At 38.7% G+C, this 16,037-nt stretch overlaps 1 protein-coding gene across 3 annotated transcripts in view; it reads right to left on the reverse strand.

Moving 5' to 3' along the window:
• Positions 1–339: 339 nt before the first annotated feature.
• ZYG11B (zyg-11 family member B, cell cycle regulator) overlaps positions 340–16,037 on the reverse strand; it is a 78,932-nt gene continuing 63,234 nt past the window's right edge. For 2 of the 3 annotated variants that reach the window (XM_025288738.3, XM_006063798.4), the window contains one exon: positions 572–5,526. In XM_025288738.3, coding sequence (XP_025144523.1) covers positions 5,336–5,526 — 191 coding nt within the window. In that variant the 3' untranslated portion in view covers positions 572–5,335. Of the gene's footprint in view, positions 401–571; positions 5,527–16,037 lie in introns of those variants that run through there. The other variant, XM_025288737.3, reaches the window with a different exon arrangement.

Here is a 16,037-nt window from a genome sequence, read left to right on the forward strand (position 1 = left end):
GTTTCTGTGGCTCTACAACAAATACTGTGGAGTGGTCTGTGTTATGTAATATTTATCTGTTTACTACTTCCTCTTCTCGACAAAACTAGAAGTTCTCTGAAGGATTTATATAAGTTCCAACACATGAACAGTACCTGTGTTTGTGTTAGTTGCTCAGTCATGTCCTACTCTTTGTGACCTCGTGGACTGTAGCCCGCCAGGCTCCTCTGTCGATGGAATTCTCCACGCAAGAATGCTGGAATGGGTAGCCATTCCCTTCTCCAAGGGATCTTCCTGACCCAGGGGTCGAACCCACATCTCCTGCATTGCAGGCAGATTCTTTATTGTCTGAGCCACCAGGGAAGCCCAAACAGCACCTAGCGTGGGAATTTAATGAAATGAATGAATGGAGTTCCAGGTCCTGAAAAAAAAAAAACAAAAAAACACTGGAAATTTTTGCAGTAAAATCACTGGCCTTTGAGAAAGCCAATTGAGAAAGCAATTGTTATTAAGTGGATGACCAAGGAATCTGCATTAGTTTTAAATTTTAAAGCAAATGTCTAGAATAAATGTAGACAAGACACACTTTACATAAAATTTGTAACATTTATTTAAGCAAAAAAAAAAAAAAAATAATAACAACCCCAAACAAAAATCTGTACACACAACATTAATACCTAACGATGTCCTGATTTAATATCTAGCATGATTCAGGTACAGGACCCTCCCATTCATCTGGCCACAGTGAGAACAGTGCCTTCAGTCCAGATAACTGAGAGATTTTGAAATGTATACATGTTTTCCAATGAATTTTTCGTATCTTTTGAAAAGAGTTGAACTCTTCTACCAGAATTCAAGCAAAAGATACCTTTTTCCACACTCACAAGTCAGTGAGAATTTGACAGTGGGAATGCTACAAAAGTCAGGGATTTAAAATTTTATTCTTACAGGTTATCTGAGAGTATAAATCTTGACATAGCATCCTCCCATTATTAAATGCTCTCAAGAATCTCCTGCTTTTATGAAGTACGTCACAGCTTTCATTAGCTAAGCAGCTTCTTGCTTCTAAGCTGATTAAAATAAGCTTAAAGGAACCCAATTTGAACAATTCTCCAAAGTAACTTCAAAAATTAAGCACATATTATTAATGAATATTTATTATTTCTCATAATTTGATATATTTGGATTTTCTAAATATTCTTAACAGCCATTCTGTCTAGCTATGCAGTCAGATTGTGCTCTCCAGTAGAGCTTTGCTTCATCCAGAAAACGAGAAATAGCATTGATTTTCCCATAATTTATTAAAAACACCGGGGGAGGGTAAAAACAGGCAGAGAAAGCTCTTTCTTAGGTTAACACTGAATGTCTTCAGTTAAGATTTGGAAACCACAGAATGCATAATTAGGAGTGTACATGTCATGCAAAATCTATGAAATACTAAAAAAGATAAAGCCATTATGCATTTTAAGCACACTCAGCAAAATCTTCTATCATACTGCTATTTTCATCATTGGATGAAGCTTGGATTTGCATTATTACTTAAATAAACAGTTCATGAGTTAACACAAAAAAATGAAAAATGTGTCAATACAAAGCAGATGGTAAAGTTTAAATACTCAATATCCAACGCTACAGTGGATTTCAGAGGGAAACCATAAGTTTGCAAACCTCTCTGTAAGTTGTCTCAGAACACTACTTGGAAACCCTAGCCATATAAAGTCCCCAAAACAGTAACATGCAGATAAAACTGCCCACATCAGCTGACAGTATGACACTGCCTTTAACTTACACCTTCAGTTTAATACTGTTTATCTCAAGATAAAAGTTGCACAATAACCAAATAATGTAAACATACTATTAGAGGGCAGGAGAAGGGTAGGTTTCAACATATACAATACAGCAAGTTTATTTCCTGGCTACTCGTGACCTCTTTTTCAACCTTGGGTACTGCTGCACAGTGTTTCCTAAGGGGTAGAGCGCAGGGGGAGGAAGAATGTCAGACATTCTAAAGCACTAAGCCAAAACCAAGGTTTATTAATTGATTCTACCCTAATTCAGCACACAGTGAAACAAAATATGTTTTCATCAAAATGTGTCCCAAAGATCTAGAAGATGGCCCAATACTATCCTGAGCAATGCATAATTTAAAATACAGCCAAATGACTGGGGAGAAAAAGGGCCAACTCAAAAGGTCCCGCCAGCAAGATTAACTTCCTAGGCTGGATATTCAGGACCAATGTTTTAAAACATGAATCCTTGATTCTTTGGAAGCTTGCAAACCAAAGATATGAAATTAAATTTCTACAGTTGCCTTGTGGGATTCATCTCCACCTGGGTCATTCACTTAAATTGACTAGTGCCACTAAATAGCATTTCTGTCCAGGAGTGAGAAGCAGCAACACTTAAGGTCAATTCCTGGGTCTGTGAGTCTGATACGATTTTTTAAATTCTCAACCAAGATCAGTAGCCACTGAGTATTTGGCCAGAGAGTAAAGTAACTTATTACTACTTGATTTATGTTTCTTTTTAACTACAAAAGGACAAAATGATTTTTTAGAGTATAAAGAGAACAGCAAAACTTACTTGATGGGAAGAATGATATACCTTAATTATTTTTGCTTTTAGACTGCTCTTGTTTTACTCATTGATAACAACATGCATCATTATAGTCTAAAAAGTCTAATTCCATTTCCTTTAGTAGGTTTAAACCTTGCTGTTTGTGGACTGACGTAGTGATAATTTGCAATATCTGAGTGCACCAATGATTTGAACAATAAGTGGTTCAACCCTAGTCTAAATTGTGCTTGAAACAGCACCCCTAACCCACTGAAGAGGTAACCCTTGAAGGCACCAAGTTCCATTACATTCTAGTGTACAAATGCAAACCGAAGGCCGAACAGATTCTACCTTAAGAGACAGGCCAGTTACACCTCATAATTTATATATGAATGAGTGAAAGTTGCTCAGTCATGTCCAACTCTTTGCGACCCCATGCACTATAGCCTACCAGGCTGCTCTGTCTGTGGAATTCTTCAGGCAAGAATACAGGAATAGGTTGCCATTTCCTTCTCCAGGGGATCTTCCCAACCCAGGGATCAAACCCAGGTCTCCTGCATTGTAAGCAAATTCTTTACCATCTGAGCCACCAGGGAAGCCCTCAATTTATATATATATATAAAATTGTGTATCTAATTATGGCACAGAATTGTCTATAAGGTCTTAAATCTGACAGATTTAAGACCTTATAGACAATTCTGTGCCATAATTAGATACACAATTTTAAGAGTCATCCCAATCACAAAGGCACTAAAATTTTTATCTATCTGGGATGTGCCTAATTATCTTGCTTTTAAGACTCAGAAGTATCTGGCCATTACCAGTGCTCAAAGTAGTAAATTTCAATTTAAATACATTTGAGTCTTCATCTATCAACAAGTTATTCTGAGTAATGAAGGGGTTAATTGTTTTCCATACATTTTTAGCCATATTTGAAAACAATTTATAAAGACAAAAACCTAGAATTTGCCTACACGGAGCATGTACTTTTCTTTTAAATAGGATACAACAGAAACTTGAAGCCAAACTTCTCAAATAGGCTGTTCCTTAACTACGCAAGCCAGAAGACCTGGAAATGGTCCACACAGCTAGCAACTTCTAAGCTATTGTAGGACATCCTATTTTTGACATTTTGCCTTAGATATTTAAAACCCAGGAAAAGGGGACATTTTAAAAAGAATTTTCCATTTCCTCTGAAATATTTAACCTGTGAAAATTTATCTTACACCTATAAAAATTCCTTGAATCAGAATTAACCCACAATTTAAAATGGTTTTTAATGATTCTAAATACCTATTTTCTTTTAGTTTTTATTTCTGTAAAGGAGTACCAAATAATTCAAGTATGATTATTCTGATAGTGGTATGAAACATGTATGTCAAAATATTAACAGCATACTAATAAGCCAGCTCCTTTCTAAATAAAAATGCTTCTGAATGATCACAATGATTTAAATGTACCATTTAAAATCTCTATTGAAAACATTTTGGCCATCTATGAAAAAAATGCAGTTATCTAAGACTGCAGGTTAACCTTATTCACAAACTGAAATTTAAAATGGAAAATAACTCTCTTGGTGACTTGCTGCCTCCCAACTGCCATTATTGATAATTGATTCTTTACTATACTATAACAACTCTCCTAAAGAAAAGAAAACTGTCTAAAAAACAACCTATCACAAAATACTTCCTTTTCTGCACTGCAACTAGAATCATTACATTTAACAATCATCTAATTCTTATTTATTTTTGGCAGTGAGACGTGGATATCTTTCCCTAACATGAAAACATTAAGATACATATACTTTGAAACAAAAGAAAATTAACTTCTTGTGGCAAAATTTACTGTTGTTAATTATTATTTTAAGTGAGCAGGTAACACCATATATGGTCTCTATTCCACAGAACAAAATGACTTTGAAATAGAGAGAAAAGAACAGTCAGTTTTAGCAAGAGACGATTTTTTTCACAACAATATGACATAGAGATTCAGACAGTTAATTAATCTCTAACACAGAATGCTGTAATATTTTACACCGTGGTAGCTTGGGGAAATATTTCTAGAGAGTAACCTGCAATCTGTATAGGAAGCAGCAGTACACGTCTCCAAGAATTAATATGAAGAACAAGCTACTGCTCAATGTCTTAGGAGAGGTGGGTTCCAGAAGATTAGCCAGTCCCAGTTTAAAAATACCTCAAGAGCAGGCCTTTTCCCAGTTCCTAACCTCTATTCTCCCTTAGTAGTTTTTAATGTATTTTCTGCCAGCCATCCTGGCACTAGCCAGTAAGTAGCTTTCACAAGGGTAGGACTCAGATTTCCATTCTTTCACACTAAGAAGGACATCTTATAAAAGATACACAAACAGAGAATAAAGGCATTTTATACAGAAGCAGTATAAAATTTACAACTGAAGCAGTGCCAGCAATCAAGTTAACAGCTTATCTGAAGCTGCCAATTGATTGGAAGGGACTTTAAAATCAGAAAAGTCTGGCCTAAGGGTTCGTGCAAACTTCATCATAAAACTGTAGAATTTTAAGCACAGGTAAGTTCAAACACTGAAAGATGTGGAAATCTTCCTAAAAGGCAATGATGAAGGAAGAGACCCTTCTTGCCTAATAAGTTAAAAATCACAAGACAAATCAGAGACTGTTCACATGGGCAGTACTATACATTGTCAATCCCATACTCATCTTATGACTCTTATCATAGAAACCCCTAAAACATCACAGAGGGTAAGCTATTCCAAGTGAACTTATCACAAAAAGAATTTCTGTGACTCCTATCCAATTACCTATGGCTATCAATTTAGTCTGGCCTGGGACTGCTTTTTACAGGGAGGTGGCCTCCCATGGCGTACAATGTGTTTTTCTAAGCTGTCCAGAATGGCCACAGCAATCTGCTGGACGTGGGGATCAGTCTGTTCGTGTTCTTTGATGTTGTATAAATGCTGCAACCCTCCTTCCTCAATCAGCATGCTGCAGTACCTTGAGGCTGAAAGAAAACAAGAGAAAGAGCTTTCCTTAAAACACTTTACTGCCTTTTTTGTGGAATAATTTTTATTTATTCGCTTAAATTTAAGCTGTTTTATTATTGCCCATTAACATAAGTTAGAGCTTGATAAATGTCTCTGCGATGATGTTACACAACACTACAGGACTCACATATAGGTCATAGACAACATTCATAACATTATATATATATTATATAATATATATATATATATATATAAATCATAAGACAGGCAGTCCAGAAAATCTTTGACCCCAAAACGTGGGTAAGATAGATACTTTAATTCATTTCCAACGTTTAAAAAATAATTTTAATGGCAGTCATATTGTATATGCCAATGTTCATTATTTAAAAAAAATTTTTTTTGGACTTCCCTGGTGGTCCAATGGTTGATAATCTGCCTGCCAATGCAGGGGACACAGGTTCTGATCCTTGGTCTGGGAAGATTCCACATGCCCTTAGGCAACTTAGCCCTTGCACCCTAGAGCCCATGCTCTACAACAGTAGAAACCATGGCAATGGAAAGCCTGAGCACAGCAGCAAAAGAGTAGCCCTGCTTGCTTTAACCAGAAAAAGCTGGCCCGTAACAGAAGACCCAATGCAGCCTAAATAAATAAAACATTTTTAAAACTTAAAAAAATTTTTTTTTTGCACACATGCTTTTTTGAGGGGGTGGGGGTAGGGAGAGGGCTGTGCTATTTGGCTTGTGGGATTTTAGTTCCCCGATCAGGGATTGAAACAGGACCCTCAGCAGTTAAAGTACAGAGTCCTAACCACTGGAACACCAGGGAATTTACTGTACATGTGTCTTTTAAATTTTTTTAGTTTTAGTCATATTTATTAAAGTCTAATTTACATGCAATAAATACACCCAATTTAATCTATAGTTATATGAGGCAGAGGATGAGATAGTTGGATAATGTCACCGACTCATTGGCCATGAATTTGAACAAACTCCAGGAGATACTGAACAAGAACAACAGATACACTAGTGTAACCACCAACACAATCAGGATATAGAATATTTTCAACAACAAAATAAGTTTCCTTGTGCACCTTTGCAGTCAATCTCCCCTGCACCTCTCATCCCAAGCAACCACTGTTCTAATTTCTGCAATGTAGATTTTTGCCTGCTGCTGCTAAGTCACTTCAGTCGTGTCCGACTCTGTGCGACCCCATAGACGGCAGCCCACCAGGCTCCCCCGTCCCTGGGATTCTCCAGGCAAGAACACTAGAGTGGGTTGCCATTTCCTTCTCCAATGCATGAAAGTGAAAAGGGAAAGTGAAGTCGCTCAGTCGTGTCCGACTCTTTGCGACCCCATGGACTGCAGCCCACCAGGTCCTCCGTCCATGGGATTCTCCAGGCAAGAGTACTGGAGTGGGGTGCCATTTTTGCCTAGAACTTCATATAAACAGACTCATCCAGTATGTAATCTTTGTATTCAAGTTGTTACCTGTATGTAGTAGTTCTTTTGCTTTAAGCTGAGAAATATTCCATTGTATTGAACACGCCACATGTTTTTAATGTTACTGTACTGGACATTTGTTGCATGTTCTCCCCTGACCCCCAGCATTTCGTTACAATGACTAAAAATGCTATAATCATCCTATTATTATAAGTTTTTTGTGAACTTTTCATTTCATCCATCTTGAGGAAACACCTAAAATGCTGGGCTAAATGTATGTTTAACTTTATAAGAAATCACCAAATTGTTTTCTGAAACGACTGTATAATTTTTCAATCTCATCATCAAACGAATGAGACAGTTGTTTCATCAACACATACCACTGTCCATCTTTTTGATTATAGGCAGCCTTCCTAGCAGGTATAAAGTGGTATCTCATTGTGGTTTTAATTTATATTTTTCTAACAATGTTGAACTGCTTTTAATCTGCTTATTGGCCATTTGTATATTTTTCTTAAGACATGTCTATTCAGATCTTTTGCCAGTTTTTAAACTGGGTCATTTTTCTTTTTATTATTGTGTTTATACATTTTGAAAACAAGTTCCTCATTACGTATATAATTTGCAAATATTTTCAACCATTCTGAGTAGTCTTTTCACCTTGTTGATGATGTCCTTTAAAGCACAAATGTGTTAAAAATTTTTATTAAATCTGATTAGACTAGTTTTTCTTTTATCACTTATGCTTTTGGTGTTCTATATAAGAAAACATTGCTTAATCCAGTGTCATAAAGATTTATATCTATTTCTTTTAAAAGTTTTATGTATTTATGCATATATAAATGCAGTTTTTATACTTAGGCCAATAACCCATTTTTGAGTTAATTTTCGTATATGGCATGAGGTAAGCATGCAAGTTTCTTCTTTAACACATGCCTGCTGCTGCTGCTGCTAAGTCGCTCCAGTCGTGTCCGACTCTGTGCGACCCCATAGACGGCAGTCCACCAGGCTCCCCCGTCCCTGGGATTCTCCAGGCAAGAACACTGGAGTGGGTTGCCATTTCCTTCTCCAATGCATGAAAGTGAAAAGTGGAAGTGAAGTCGCTCAGTCGTGTCCGACTCTTTGCAACCCCATGGACTGCAGCCCACCAGGCTCCTCCAACCATGGGATTCTCCAGGCAAGAGTACTGGAGTGGGGTGCCATTGCCTTCTCCTACTCAGTTTTCTCAGCACAATTGGCTGAAAAACATGTTCTTTCCCCACTGAATTGTCTTGACACCCTTGTCAAGAATCATTTGGCCATAGATGAATGGGTTTAGTTTTGAACTCTCAATTCTATTGCATTGATCTATACATATATCCTAATGATGTTGGGCATCTTTTCATGTGTGTATACTTGCCATCTGTAAATCTTGTATTTATTTATTTATTTATTTATTATTTATTAGGCTGTGTCAGGTCATTGTGTCCTGCAGGATCTTTTGTTGCGGTGCACGGATCTCTAGTTGCGCCATGCAGGCTTCAGCAGTTGCAGCACACAGGCTAGTTGCTCTGTGGCATGGAGGCTCTTCCTTTCCCAACCAGGGATCAAACCTGCATCCTCTGCATTGCAAGGCAGATTCTTAACCACGGGACACCAGGGAAGTCCCCCTGTCATCTGTAAATCTTTGGTGAAGAGACTATTCAACTCTTTTGTCCATTCTTTTGTTTTTTTTACTCATTTTGTTTTCTTATCATAAGTTTTCAGAGTACATGATATATTTTGAACACAAGCACTTTATCAGACATATGACTTGAAAACATTTGACCCAATACAGTGGAGGTGACAAATAAATTCAAGGGATTAGGCTAACAGAGTATTGTCATATCAAACACCCTCTTCCAACAACACAAGAGACAACTCTACACATGGACATCACCAGACTGTCAATACTGAAATCAGATTTATTATATTCTTTGTAGCTGAAGATGGAGAAGCTCTATGCAGTCAGCAAAAACAAGACCTGGAGCTGACCATGGCTCAGATCATCAGATTCTTATTGTAGATTTCAGGCTTAAATTGAAGAAAGTAGGGAAAACTACTAGGCAATTCAGGTATGACCTAAATCAAATCCCTTATGATTATACAGCAGAGGAGAAGAATATATTCAAGGCATTAGATCTGGTAGACAGAGTGCCTGAAGAACTGTAGACGGAGATTCATAACACTACAGGAGGCGGTGACCAAAACCATCCCAAAGAAAGAGAAATGCAAGAAGGCAAAGTGGTTGTCTGAGGAGGCCTCACAGATAGCTAAGAAAAGAAAAGAAGTGAGAGGCAAAGGAGTAAGGGAAAGATAAACCCAAATGAATGCAGAGTTCCACAGAACAGCAAGGAGAAATAAGAGAGTCTTCTGCAAATGAATAATGCAAAGAAGTAAGAGGAAAACAACAGAATGGGAAAGACTAGAGATCTCTTCAAGAATATTGGAAATACTAAAGAACATTTCATGCAAAGATGGGCAAAATAAAGGACAAAAACAGCAAGGACCTAAGAGAAGCACAAGAGATTAAGAAGAGGTGGCAAGAATACAAGAAGAAATATACATAAAAGGTCTTAATGACCCAAATAAACATGATGGTATGGTCACTCACCTAGAGCCAGACATCCTGGAACGTGAAGTCGAGTGGGCCTTAGGAAATATTACTACGAACAAAGCTAGTGGAGGTGATGGAATTCCAGCTGAGCTATTTCAAATACTAAAAGATGACGCTGTTAAAAGTGCTGCACTCAATACGTCAGCAAATTTGAAAAACTCAGCAGTAGCCATAGGATTGGAAAAGGTCAGTTTTCATTCCAGTCCCAAAGAAAGGCAATGCCAAAGAATGCTCAAACTACTGTACAACTGCACTCATTTCACATGATAGCAAGGTAATGCTCAAAATCCTTCAAGCTAGGCTTCATTAGTACATGAATAGAGAACTTTCAGATGTATAAGCTGGATTTATTTAGAAAAGGCAGAAGAACCAGAGATCAAATTGCCAACATCCTTTGAATCACAGAAAAAGCAAGGGATTTTCCGAAAAAACATCTACTTCTACTTCACTGACTACGCTAAAGCCAGACTATGTGGATCATACTTGCGTCCTGAGAAACCTGTATGCTGGTGAAGAAGCAACAGTAAGAACTGGACATGGAACAACGGACTGGTTCAAATGGGGCAAGGAGTACATCAAGGCTGAATATTGTTACCCTGCTATTTAACTTATATGCAGAGTACATCATGTGAAATGCTGGGCTGGATGAATGACAAGCTGGAATAAAGACTGTCAAGAGAAGTATCAACAACTTCAGATATACAGATGATATCACTCTAATGGCAGAAAGCAAAGGGGAACTAAAGAGCCTCTGGATGAAGGTGAAAGAAGAGAGTGAAAAAGCTGGCTTAAAACTCAACATTCAAAAAACAAAGATCATGGCATCTGGTCCTATCACTTCATGCCAAACAGATGGGGAAAAAGTAGAAACTGACAGATTTTCTTTTTGTGGGTTCCAAAATCACTGCAGGCCGTGTCTGCAGCCATGAAATTAAAAGACACTTGCTCCTTGTAAGAGAAGCTATGACAAACCTAGACAGCATATTAAAAAGCAGAGTATCACCATGCCGACAAAGGTCTGTACAGACAGAGCTATGGTTACTAATGGTTAAAGTTACCAATGGCATTTAGAGATGGATCCAAACCTGACTGGCATTTGTTTCATCTACTCAAGACAAACACTGACAAAAGGCCAGGACTCCTTGGCTTGATGCCTTACTGGGGACTTAAAGAATTTTGCACAAGAGTGGGTAATTTAATCAAGAAGTAGAGAAGTTACCAAAACCCACTGGTGAAGCCCTGATGTGGGCTACAATTAGACTGAGAGAAAATAAAAATGTAAGGATTGATAGGATTATGAAAGTTGGAATGTTTAAACAGACTTTCTAGAAAGAAGTTGTGCCTCTTCTACCTGAATATTTTATGGAAATGAGGATTATGTCTGGCTGGGGAACACTCTCCTACTCAGTATTGTAAGATTAAAATCTGTGGATGAAGTCCTAATGGAGGCTACAGTTAGGAATATAAGGATTAACAGAATTAAGGTAAAAGTTTATAGGAGAATTAGTATGTGAATTTCTTTTATCTGACTGTATTATGAGGATGGACATTTTACTGACTGGGGAATGTTTTCCCTACCTAACATCATAGAACAGAAAGCCTACAAATCCTTCTTTCAAGCAATGTTAATTAGATACGCTAAGTGGGGAGGAAGGCTGCCCTAGCCAATGCAGTGTGGAACAGAAGCTGGAGGGCCAGTAGGGACAAATTCTCTGTGTGATAGTCCTATGTGAAGGGCAGACTGCGGGTTATGGCAAAAGCCTGTGGCCTACCAAGATGACTACTGGGACTCTGGACCAAGAATTTCCATTTAAGGGCATTTCTACTTTGCTATTTGACATTAATTGAAGCTACCCTTATGACTGAAGGACAAACAACGATCTTCAAACCTGAAAGAGCCACAGTGTTTTTGAGTGACGTCAGAGAAACACTCTAATGGGGATGACAATGCCCAGAAGAGTTAAATGATAAAATGGAATCCGCTTTTACACAGGGTCATCCTACCTGTAGAATGTAAGGAGGGGCTACTCAAGAGAAGGGAGCATCTTTCTCACTAGTACTGACTTTGGAACTGCACAAGGAGCTGCCAGATTCTATTGTCACTTGGACAGTGGCACATAAACAGCTCTCCACTAACCAACAAAGAGCTGCCCGGTTTGTGGACAGCAACTCCAAGGTAAATAGACAACATTCTGTTTGGAAGGTCATCACTCTGACTGAAAAAGGTAAAATCCAAAACACCTCTGTAGAAGGAACTGCAAACTGTTTTCCCAGCAAGGATAGAAAAATTGAATAGTAGTAAAAACCTCCGCTTTCGTGGGCAGTGGCCAATGGTCTGCCTTTCTGCATCAATAGACATGATTAGATTGCTTTTCTTTCCTGGTCTGGTAATAGGAAGAAGCATATTGATTTTCAATCTTAAAGCAACTTTGCATTCTTGGAGTAACCTCCCTTTTATACACTGTTAGGTTCTGTTTGTTAACATTTTTTAAAAAGAATATCCTCATCTATGCTCATGAGATATACTGTTCAGTAATTTTCTTTTCTTATGTCTTTGCCTGGTATTTATATCAGGATACCTCTGGTGTTCCTTTTTTTTTTTTTAAACCCAGCTTTCTTTGAGTTTGGATATTCTCTATTGCTTTGTGTTCAATTTCACTGAACTTTTTTCTTCTTTTCTTATCTACTCTTAAGCTCACTAAGATATTTTTCATGTTAAATTTTTATTTATTTTTTATACTTCACTTTTCCTCCTTTTGGTATTCATATTTTCTTAAAAAATCTTGAATCATATCTATAAAAAATGTTTTTAATTTTCCCCTGCTAATTCCATCATCACTATCATTTCTGGGTTTGTTTCAACTGTCTGATTTTTCTCTTGGTTACAGATCATATTTTTCTGCTGCTTCTCTCATCTAGCAATCCATCATATAACTAAACATATTGTTGAGTGTAGACTTTGTTGTCTTTTTTAAAAGAGTGCTTAGTTTTTCTCTGGCAGACAGTTTCTACAGAGCAGCTTGATCATTTCAAGACTTGTTTTGTAAGCTTTGTAGGGTTGCCTTAGAGAAGCCTTTAATTTAGGGCTAATCTCTTCTGGCTCTTCTGGCATCTGCAGTGAAAGCCCTAGGTATTATGTTCTTTCCACTGTTTGGAATTTAAATATTTTCCAACCCTGTGTAAGCTCATGTTGTTCAGTTAGCAGTCTCTTTGGTATTTGGCCTCAAGGAGTCTCATCCTAGGCATCCACAGCTTAGTATTCAGCCTAAGACTCAAGAAACTCGTATGAAGATTTCTGGAGTTCTTTCTAGATCTAACTGCATTGTTCTGCCCCCAAATTCCAGGCACCTCAGTCTTGCTGCGCTCTGATTTTTGTCTCCTCCATCCAATGAAATTGCTGAGCTGTACTTGATTCCCCTATGCTACTCCAGTAAATGCCTCCAGGAAGAAAGACAGGGAGTCTGTAGAGTTTGTTCTATGCCTGACTCTCAGCACACAGTGTGATCTGATGGCAAACAGCAGGAACTGCAGCAGAGCCTGCCTCCCCACCCACCTCCCCAAGCCTCCCTGACCCCCTTCCACTCCTCAAGGGCCCATAGCAGTCCAGTCACCCTGCCTGTGCCCTGCTGGGGAGACCCTCAGATGTAGGCACACTGGAGGCAGGTCTTTGAGAGGGGAACTCCAGAGTCTGAGGGTGGTGCTGCGTGTGGGCTGGGGCAGGCCACGTCAGTGTGTGGTTATCTACTTGAGCACACATCCCTGTGTATGTATGCAGGCCCATTCACATGTCCGTGTATATGAGGGGTGAGCTGCCCACCAAGGGTGGACTCAGGGTTGCCAAAACAGAGGCCTCTCCCAGTTTGGGATGGTCCAGCATCTCTTCACCTTGGGGACCCTGATTACAATTCTGAGAGGTCTCTGCCACCACCCCCTCAGGCTGCCCTCTCCTAATCGATGTACCAACCCTCATCTGTGGACCCACTGAAATCTTCCCTAAGGGTGTCTGTGCCTGGCATTACATTTAGGGCAGCCTTGCCCATGCTCACAGGGCCAAGTGGAGACTGGCCCTATGGCAGAGCTAATGAGGGGTCCTGGCCTCCCAGACTCCCCATACTGGCCACTGTGGCCATCTTCAACACCACCTCCCTGGACACACTCTTATTCATTCAAGAAACAACTACTTTCATCCTCTCCTGCAACAGCCCTCCCTGCCTGCCCTGTGTCCATCTCCTCCAGGAGGTAGAAGGCTGGCTGCTCTGCTCTGTGACCAGGGGAGACGCTTCTTTGGGCAAAGAAATGGGCTTTCTTTGGGCTTTGGGCAAAGCTGTGTTGACTAGAAAAGGCTGGCTTCCTCTCATGGATCTGTGATTCTTACAGCAAGCCAGCTTCCTTCTTTCCTTGGGCCACTAGGAATGTCCCCCCTGCCCCCGCCAGGCTGTGGCTGTTCTCCATCCCTTTGTTCCAGTCTCTACCATGTTCCTCAAGCCCCTGGAGGAGGCATGGCCAAGAAGAACCAGGTGACAAAGCCCTCTCATTTGTTCTCTCCTTTCAAGGATCAGAATCCTTGCAATCTTTTGTCTAAGACTAGAACAAACTGTTTCAAATTTTCCCCACATTTTTCTATTGCTTATACTCTGGTACCAGTTACTCTGTCCTGACCCAGAATATAAGTTTGTGCTCATATACTTTTCTATCATGTCTTCTTCGCTTATAATTCCACTGTCTGGATGTTTCAACATTATTTTACATTCCCCTATTGCTGGACCTCTAGGCTACTTAGAGTTACTTCCTACTATAAATAATGATGCAATGAATATCTCTGTAAAAACAAGCATTTGAGTATAATTTTTAAATTAAAAGGTAGACTACCTAAATGTTCATCAATAGGAATGTAGCTAGGTAAGTTTAATAAATTTATAGCCATATGTTATGGGTTAAATTGTATCTCCCTCAAAAGATAAGTTAAAGTCCTAACACCCCCTAAGGCCCAGGACTTCAAAATGAAACCTTATGTGGAAACAAGGGTGGGGCTGATGTACTTGGTGAAGTTACATGATACCATTGGGGTAGGCCCTAATCCAATATTACTGATGTTCTTATGAAAAGGGGAGATCTGGACACAGAAACAGACACACACACAGAAGACGATATGAAGACACACGGAGCAGAAAACACCAGAAGCTGGAAGAGGCAAGGAAGGGTCCTCCCCTGGAGCTGTCAGAGAAAGCATGGCCCCACTCACACCTTAGACTTCTAAGCCTCCAGAACAGAGTGACAAAATGTTCCTGTTACTTTAAGCCACCCATTTTTGGTACTTCGTTACACTTGCCTTAGGAAACTAATACACCATAAAATAAAGATTAAGTGATTATTGTAAATCATGTTGCCAAAAATTTCCCAAAATATGGGAACATGCTCATTATAACGTGTGAAACAGGTACTATTATTATTTCCATTTAACAAATGTGGAAACTGAAGTCCTAGATTTAATAATTTGCTCAAGATGGCATACATGGTAAGTGGTGGAACATGATTTGAATCCAGGTATTAATAGTCTTGTGTCTTAATCACTATGCTACACTAACTCTTAATGTTTAAAAGGTATAAGCTTTTTAGTGCATTAAACTTTTTAGTGCAAACTGAGAAGTAAATTCCATTTAAACATAAACAGGGAAGCAAGAAAGTAGGAACCTGGACTACCTGAGTTGGAGATAAAATAATCTAACAATCTCCAAATTACAGTGCATTATAGAATAAATTCTTCAGGGTACTCATTTCACAGAGTAAACGTGAAAAAAACACCAACACCTAAGAGTAGTCACAAAAATGGTACCAGTTAAATGAAAATGCACTATTATTTATTTATTATGTTTTATTTATTATGTTTTATTGTCTCCTATGAGTCTATGAAAAGTAATGAGGAAAGAAGCCTGGAGATTAGAGGCTGGGTATAAAATCGGACAGACGTTTAAAAAAAAAAAATACTGAGAGTTCTCAGAACCTAAAGGTACAGAGAAAGGAAAAAAATATTTATAGCAGAGGCAGTTTAGTGTAGCTAATGAGGCAATCTTATGTTTATGAATGAACAACTCTGCTCCAGGAATTTAGTAGGAGGAGGCAGAAAAGCTTCCAGGTGGAGGTTTAGGTGGGTACAAGGTGGTTTTCTCTGTCGCTTCCCATTCCCTAAACCATCTTCCTCTATCCACCTGACAAAGAAGAACTTTTATTGAGTTCTCTTTTTGTGATAAGTGTTCATCAAAGAATGCAACAAGAAAGAATATAACAAAACAGTACTGCTACTTGCTAAAAAACTGTTGTTAAAAAAACGACTCTCACATTCTTATATAAGGCCATTTATAACACAGCCCCTATTAAGACTCTATAAAAGAAACTTAACTTGTACTTAATTGTGCAGAAAAGCTTTATACCCCTTTGAGGATACATAATGTTCT

This window comes from Bubalus bubalis, chromosome 6, assembly GCF_019923935.1.
Source record: "Bubalus bubalis isolate 160015118507 breed Murrah chromosome 6, NDDB_SH_1, whole genome shotgun sequence".
Lineage (NCBI taxonomy): Eukaryota > Metazoa > Chordata > Mammalia > Artiodactyla > Bovidae > Bubalus > Bubalus bubalis.